The sequence below is a fragment of the Nelumbo lutea genome, chromosome 3 (genome assembly GCF_056320005.1).
Source record: "Nelumbo lutea isolate HS-2025 chromosome 3, American lotus-T2T, whole genome shotgun sequence".
Taxonomy (NCBI): Eukaryota; Viridiplantae; Streptophyta; class Magnoliopsida; order Proteales; family Nelumbonaceae; genus Nelumbo; species Nelumbo lutea.
In genome coordinates this window covers 109861813-109870661 of record NC_142686.1, presented here as the reverse complement: position 1 = coordinate 109870661, position 8849 = coordinate 109861813, and the positions used below count along the sequence as shown (strand labels likewise).

Below are 8849 nucleotides of genomic sequence, written 5' to 3'. Positions count from 1 at the left end.
TTGATTCTTCAATTTGTCAATAACTAACTTTGAATCGCCCTCAATGATGATGGATTTTTCATGGAAATTGAGAGCAAGATTGTGAGCTCCCCAAACAGCCCAAGTTTCAGCTAGATTAATAGTTGCAACTCCTATTCTAAAGGCTTTGAAATCCAAAATCTGGCCAATGTGGTTTTTGGCCACACAAGCAATGGTGCATCGGTTGTTAATGCAAGAAGCATCGAAGTTTAATTTGATAACATCCTCTTTTGGATTTACCCACTTGACATGGATGATATGTTTACTAGGTTCAATCATTGAGTCCCAACCAAAACTTTAAATTGGTTCCATAAACAAGTTTTTAGCTCTCTCTCTCTCAGTGATTATAAGAGGGGGGATTGCATTATTATTGAAAGTCTTGTTATTTCGGTTCTTCCAAATATGCCACAGTAAAACAACAGTTTTTTTTTTTCTTTCACAAATGGACTCTTAGGACAATCAACATTAGCATCCAAAGAATTTCACCATTCAATCACCACATTGTTGTTCTCTGAAGGAACCGGAATAGAATCTCTCGTGATGAGCCATATTTGTCTAATCCCAACCAAAACTTTAAATTGGTTCCATAAACAAGTTTTTAGCTCTCTCTCTACCTGTCATGAATTAGCCACACATCTCTCAATTCATAATACAAATGTGTGACTCCAATTCACGACGGGTAGAGAGTGGATAGGAAAAGTGAGTAAGAAATCTCGAGTGACGGCAATCGAAATGTCAATTATTCAAGCGTCAATTACAAAATTATCCTCTATATTTTGTGTATAACAAAGATACCCCTAATTTGCAACTGCTTTACTTGAGAGACCATCACCCATCACTAAGTAATAAGGTGAACGTCATTGTCAAAGCCATGAAGCTTAAGAATATTTTCATTTGATACAATATGGTATTTGATATAGAACCAAAGACCTATGGGTCAGTGATAAATACCTCGGCCTGAACTTTCATTTGTGGCAAAGGTCTCATGAATCAATTAGCTAAACAGTAGAGGTAATTTAAGAAAGTTGCCCTATATTAAAATAAGGAAGTCTATAATTTATCATTATTTTTTATTTTTTTATTTTTTTAATCCATGTCATTTTCAAAACTACCAAGTAGAAACTCTACTTTTCCCAAAAGAAATCTTCATAAAATCTCTCTCCTTCTCTTTCTCCCACATGTTCCAATAACCCAAGTAATCTAATATCCTAAAATTTATCCTAAACAACCTCCCCCACTATCCCCAATTTTATCTTAGGTTATTTCTAATTTAGTAAAGAATTTATCTCCTAAATTATCTCTAATTCTCCCCCACTTTTTTATCTACATCTATCTAAAGAAAGTTTGAATTAAAAAAATTAAGAATTATTTGAATATCTTAACAAAATTATATAATAACTTTAAAATATTTATTAAAGAGACAACAAATAATTATAATCAATTTAATAACATTTATATTAATAATAACTAGCAAAGGGGCCCTCGTTGTAGGGGTTTGTGAAAGATAAAGTATTTTCTTGCTAAGTTTCTAGGTAATTTGACATACAATTTAGGTTAGTCTTCCTTTATTTTATATTTTATTTGATGTTTGTAAAATGGAAAATTTGATTTTCACTTATTAATAAATTAAAGTTGTTGGGCGCTAACTCTTTTGCAATCGTAGACTAATTTTCAAGTTATTTTGTCAAAATTTGTACAATAAAATAACACAAAATCACATTAATATTTGATATAAGATAAATTTCTTGTTATGAAACCTCTGAACTGAACCCATAATCCCATAAATACACAAGGAATTTTATGGTTTCTTTCTTCATTAATATGCTGAATTTGTTCATCGATGTGAAAATCTTGGATATTTCTTCTCCTTTAAGGGCTTTTATAGCTTGATTTCTTAAATCTCTATGTGAGATTTCAATGACCAAGGCCAGTGTTTCAAGGAAGTGGTTGTGTGGAGCAATCGATTTGTTAGGGTTTGTGTTATCAGATTTCTTTCCCGTGCTTCCCTAATCTACATAAAAAAGTTTTTCTAGGTTTGTTTATATAGATGGCTTTGGCTGGATCTTCGTACCGGTGCTATAGATGCAATCGATTTGTTAGGGTTTCGACTTTAGAAACTATTGTTTGCCCTGATTGTGATGAGGGATTTATTGGGGAAATCATTGAGCCCCTTGATCTGCACAAGAAACCGATAGGTGCTGGCGTTCAGAGTACGAATCTAGGGTTCCACCACAAACGAAGGAACACTGGTGGATCGTTTACCTTTTAACCCTGTTATTGTCCACCAAGGTTTGCATGGTGACACTGAAGGCGGTGGTGGAAAGAGGGGAAACTTTGAGCTTTACTACGATGATGGCTCTGGTTCAGGACTCCATATACTACCCGTAAGCATTTCGGATTTCTTGATGGATTCAAGCTTTAACTGTTTTCTCAAACAACTGGCTTATATTGAGATCAACAGAGTAAGGCACTGTGAACATCCCTTGGTGTCAAAGGTTGTCGTTGAGTCCATGCCGACCATTGAGATTATCAACAACCATGCTATCACTGAGTCTCACTGTGTTGTCTGCACGCAGCCCTTTGAACTTGAACAAGTGACGGCAAGAACCACCCGCCATTAGTGCAAGCAAGCAAAACTGAAGCAAAACCCATGGCAAGAGGACCAAAGACCAAATATTAGTCCCCCAAAACTCTGCTAAACCAAACACAAACTGCAAAGAGAATAGAAACAAATAGAAACCCTAACCCTCTGCAAGACCAAGAAACAAAGAGAATGAGGGGGGGAGAGAGGGAGAGCGGGAGAGACAAAGAGAAGAGAGAGAGAGAGAGGGTGCAAATTTTTGCATCCTAAATGCAAAGGATGTGAATTGTTTCTAAGAAGCTGAATCTCCTCACACGTTGGAAGGGGAATCACGTGCAAAATAACAGATTATCCTCACACGCTTACTTTATAATCCGCACGTGGAGATATAGATATAAGATTATATATTTTTACAAAGTTCATCACAAAATTATGTACAAACAATGATTTTCTAGATTATTCAATCTAAATATTATTCAAATAATAAAATATAACATTAAAAATAAAATATTATTTAAACATTTCAATAACAAAAAATTAAATTTAATATTTCAAATCAATTAATAATATAATTTAAATAGTTATTGGATAACTTTGAATTATAATAAATAGATTAAGATTTTAAATATATAGTTAAATAACTAAGTATTTTAAATAATAAAATGTTTAACTTAACTAGATTTTAAATAATTAAAATAACAAAATTATGTATTAATAGTCCTACAATTTTATGGATTATTGAATTCAACAAGTAATTAATATTTTAAATTTTAAATAATGATATTATTTTAATAAATAAATAAATAATACTGTAAATAACTAATTTCATTTATACCAATTAATAATTCTAGAAAGCAACTTTCAAAAAATATTGTTTATTAATAATAATTTCAAAAACCTAACCTTTATTTATTATATATTTATCCATTCTAAAATTAATATTTATTGTATTTTAGTAATTATTTATTGTTTTTTGTGATAAAGATATTTTCAATAGTTATGTGTAAATATATTTTTGTTTTGTTATTTAATAGAAAATTTTCAATAAATATTGGAGTTTAAAATACTATTATTTAACTTATAAAATTAATTTATTATGTATTTTCGCTATAAATATTTTAATAATTATTGGAGATTAAACTATTGTTCACGGGTTGGTTCGGTTCAGGTGTAGGTTGTTTGGCCAACCAAATCAACCTAGTTAGGTTGGGGGGTTGGTCACTCATGTTATATCGGTTTGGGTCAATTTTGGGTTTGGTCAGTCAATTCAGAAGATTTAAATTTAAAAAATTAAATTTAACAATTAAGTTTAAATTTTAAAAAATTACAATGGCATTATTAAAAAATTAAATTTATGATATAAACTATTTTAGCCTAAGAATGTTGGAAATTTTCCACTTTCTCATATTAAAAAAATATATTTTAAAATATAAAGTATTAATATATATCTATGGCCGACTCGTTCAATTTTAGTTAGTTTATAAATGGCTAAAGCGAAAACTGATCCAACCCAATTGGGTTGGTAAATTGTTGAACCAAAGTAGATTGTAAATGCTAGATATCAAGTTGGTTAGTTTCATTAGTTTGATTTGGAATGACAACAGGGTGGGGTGTGGACAAAGAGCCTCTCCTCATTCCCATCCCTACAAAAATCCCCATCCACGTCCTTGTCCCCATCCCCGCTAACGGGGACAAAGTTATCCCCACCCCCATCTCCACGGGGATCCCCACCCCTCGTGATTCTTTACAATCATATTAAAAAAGATCCAAATATATTCAACCACATTTTTAAATATATTAACATATAGACGTATTACTCCCAATTTGAGTGCAATTTTGTCTTAATAAACCAATTCATTTTCAATTATACACTTCAAGGTTTTCAATGACCCAAAAGTTGAACCATCTCCTAGCAAATGATCTAAAATTCTTGTGGAAGCCCCCACATGAAGGATGGTATAAAGTTAACATAGACAAGGAACACCTGTTAATGGTTCTTCTTCCTATGGAGTGGTCATCATAAACACTGAAGGTTGTTTTATGTTGGCATTTATTTTTAATGTACAGAGAACCAGACCATGCATTAATTGACCCATGGTGATGTAATAGTTTAGAGGTCACCCATTAGCTAGTTTTTTTACACACAATGGGTTTGAGGGGTATGATTGAACCAGGCTAGGGCAGCCTGTCATAGTTCAACCGTTCTAATTGCCCTATTTGGTCTAGTTTTATAAACATTGTTATATTGTTTTTCATTTCATTTCTTTTTTTTTTTCCACGGGGGGTTATCAGCTATGCAAGGAGAAGTTGTTGCTATTATTGGAGGAATGGTCCAAATATGCATGTATGTATATGCAAGTATTTATGTATGTATGCATGCATGTATATATGCATGTATGTATGCACGTATGTATGTATGTTTAAAAAAAGGGAATGTTTCACTTTAGTACCTTGAACTTTGGGGGTACTATCAAGTTAGTACCCAAACTTTTAAGCGTGTCACTGTAGTACCTAAATGTTCAAAAAGTATCAAGTTGGTCCCTACTGTTAATTGATCGTCAGTTATTTGTTGAAAATGCCAAAATTACCTTTGAAAATGATACACTATTCATTGTCTTCTGCCTTGAGACTGAACCAGTTGAGGTGTTTGAGATTCTAGACCAACGAAGTCATTGTCTTATACCTTTAGATCTAAAACACATTATTGTCTAGTTATTTCTTTACTTTCAGTTATTGTTTCCCTCTATCATATTTCATGTTTTTTCTATCTTTTCATTTGAAGACACTTGGTTCAGCATCAAGGTAGAAGACAATGAACAATGTTTTCTTTTGAAGGGTAGTTTTGACATTTTCAATAGATAACTGATGGTCAGTTAACAACATGGACCAACTTGGCACTTTTTGAAAGTTTAAGTACTACAGTGACACATTTGGAAGTTCGAGTACTAACTTGACACTACCCCCAAAATTCAAAGTAAAGTTCAAAATATCGATATGCCTGATATGCCGTTAGGGGTGTATCGGGCGAATCGGTGCTATTTTTTTTTACTTTTTTTTTTTATTTTTTTCTGAAACCGGTTCAGGAGGGCCGATTTAGGGGTCCTCCACTCCCTGAACTGGTCAGACTCCTGAACACCCACTATAGGGGCATATCAAAAGGGTCCTGGAATGATAATTTCAACCTTGATTCAAAGTACTAAAATGGAAATTTCCCTTAAAAAAATCCAAAAACAGATGGATTGGACCCCAAAAGATAGATACGATATGCTTAGTATGAGACATATAACATTGATACTTTAAACAATGGTTGGGCGTTTAAAGTTCATAAAAATAGAGATCTTTAACAACGCCATCCTTGAATCAGATTGCTTTAAACTTATTAGTGGAATCTTTAAATGATATTTAGCATGGTCGAAAAGATGTGTTATTTTTAATTAAAGATATTTTGCATATGTATAGTGGTTTGGATAAATTCAAATTTCTCCTCTACATAGCATTCCTCACACCAATTTCAAAACACTTGTGGTCCTTGCAATTAAATTACTATAGGTTGGTGGATGCATTTATGATTTATGTTTAGATAGCGAAAGGTAGTTAGTCTTGTCCCGTGGTTGATAATGGTGTTGATTAGATGTTGTGATCGGTTCTGTTATTTTTGTTGGCATTTGTTTCTTTCTAATCTGTTGTTGTTAGTTTCAAAATCTACTTATATATAACTTGTAATATGGCCTCACATGACATAAATATATGGATGATAATTTCCACTTGCTCGGTGGGTACCTGTCCCTACTTAATTTATTGAGTTTTTTTTTTGAAAAACAGATTTTTAATTTAGTTTGGATAGAATATGGTATTAGGCTAAACACAACCCTCCCTAAAATGTATACTATATTTACTAAAATACTTATAGTGTTGGATGTTGGTTTTTGTTGTTGAAATGTATTTATAAACTTATGCATTATGTGTTGAGTTTAAAAATCCTTTGAATCCAAGGATGTTTCAATCAAATAATCGGAATTTTTGAAGTTTGTTCATGCTATTTTGTTTGTTTATTACTTAATAACATGAAACAATATGTGAATTTTGGGCTCACCCTACCAACTTAAGTTGCCCCACCCTCAGGGAGGGTAGTTTTTTTTTTTTTTTTTGGGGGGGGGGGGGTGGGGGTTGCATTTTCATGTGTAGGGATGGTTGGAGGGTATAGTGTTCGGGTGATGGTTGAGCTAGCCAAAGATACTATGTGGCTATCTTTGTGGTTGCCCCCTTCGGGCCACGTCAACGCCACATGTAATTGAATAGCACAACTAAGAAGGAATACCCCACACGGACAAGGAAGCAGACTCTTCCGGGGAAAAGGGAACCTCCCAACAACCTCAGTGGATGCCCTCATCTCAACAACCCTAAAAGCCCTATCCATCTAGGACACAGACGCCCAACTACAAGTAGGTATTCCTCGTTCGAGGTAAGGGACTTTTAGAACTCTGCACTCTTTGAATACCTGTTTGCACTATCTCCACTTGCTTGTCCTGACCACATCCCTCTCTATCCTACTGACTCGAGCATCGAAGTACCTACCCTAGGAATAACTCATTGGACTTCTAACCCTTCTCCTGGTTGCAGATCTTGGTGCACAGTTTCGTCATTCCACCTTGGCCTCATCTAGTTAGCAAGACTATCTGGTCGTGTCCTCAATTTAGAACACCTCGAATCAGACAACATCAAATTGGTGCCATTTGTGGGAAGTGTACAAAAAGTCATTTCCCAAACCCCTTTTTGAGCACTAAAAGCAATAATGCCTAAGAACAAATCTGAACGCTCTAGAGCCCGTTCCCCATATTGGGGATCCTGCTCACTTTGCAACTTTTCGCCTTGGGAACGTCAACATCAGACAACAGTCGGCCCCGCACAATACCTCACCATGCAACATTAATTTGATCGTATCCTCACCATGATGGAGACATTGGGACAACCGTTGCACGCTCCAAGCCACTCGCCCTATCGCGTAGGTGCCTGCCATGGCCGATCCTCATACCAAGGACTCCAAAAGGCACCACGCAGGTCGGCATCGGGCCTAGACCCCCCAGCTCGGCCTCATGTGCGCGATGCCCGCAGTAAATCACATCGCTCTGTCACAAGGATTCCGGTGTGAGAATGACTTGACCAACGTGTGTAGTAGCCTCCAATCTCAATAGCTGAATCCAACTCATTCTGAGATCAGCAAGCAACTCCAAAAGTAGAGAAGTCCATCAACATGGCATCAACGGAAAGGAACCTCGAAATCAAGGACCTACAACAACGATTGACCGAGTTGGAATGCAGCCAAGTGGATCACAACACGACCCCATCGACGGCCTGACCAACAGAGCAACGTCGTGGTCAACAACCCGCAAAATAGCTCGTCTTTGTCCAAGAGATCGTCGATGAGCTTCTCCCAGTCGAATGGTAACCTCCTCAGTTCAAAAAGTACGATAGGGCCTCGGACCCAAACGACCATATTGAAGGGTTTAATGTGATGATGATGTTGCATGACTCATCCAAGGGTCTCATGTGCAAGACATTCGTCACAACTCTTCATGGAGTCACCAGAACCCGATACGCCTCCCTTCTGCCACGGTCCATTTCCTCTTGGAAGCAATTGGAGACATAGTTCCTAGCGCAATTCACCGCCAATCAAAGGCACTAGCCAGGCTCATGCGAGTACGTCATAGGAAAGAAGAGACCTTGAGGGAATACTTGGTGAGGTTCAACATTGAGCCCCTTCAAGTTCGAGCACTAGACCAGTTGGTGGCCGTGACCACCATCACGAGCAAGTTGTTATCCTCGATGTTCAACTTCTCTTTGCAAAAGAATCCTCCGCCCAACCTGATTGCGGTCATGAAGCACGCACAAAAGCATATGAACATCGAAGAGGCCTAAACGTTGTATAGGGAGGAGGAAGACCAACACGACCGAAAGCGGTGAGACCACGGCAGCTGAAGATTAGACCAAGAAGGCAAGAGGCAAGACTGCTAATATGACCGCAGGTCGAGAACCTCGTTGCTGACGTATCATAGCTTCACTCCACTCAATGCTCCGTAGGCCAAGATACAGATGCATATCCGCTACCGCAGCTTTGTCAAGTAGCCCAAAAAGATGAAAACCCAAGGCAACAAGAGTAATCTGGACATGTATTGCAATTTCCACCAAGACCACGTCCACAATATCGAAAGCTGCTACGACCTTCACTACCACCTGGAAGATCTCGTCCAAC

General features: G+C 36.4%; 1 protein-coding gene across 1 annotated transcript; it reads left to right on the top strand.

The window, feature by feature from the left end:
• Positions 1-2065: 2065 nt before the first annotated feature.
• Positions 2066-2639, top strand: LOC148867572 (putative E3 ubiquitin-protein ligase RHC2A). Its single transcript, XM_088976490.1, has 2 exons — positions 2066-2213; positions 2308-2639. The coding sequence occupies exons 1-2, from the start codon at positions 2066-2068 to the stop codon at positions 2637-2639; spliced, it is 480 nt and encodes a 159-aa protein (XP_088832616.1).
• The last annotated feature ends 6210 nt before the right edge of the window (positions 2640-8849 follow it).

Coding starts and splice junctions, on each gene's coding strand:
- LOC148867572 (XM_088976490.1), top strand. CDS start 2,066: ATGGCTTTGGCTGGATCTTCGTACCGGTGCTATAGATGCAATCGATTT. Junction 2,214..2,307: donor TCTGCACAAGAAACCGATAG/GTGCTGGCGTTC, acceptor TTGTCCACCAAG/GTTTGCATGGTGACACTGAA.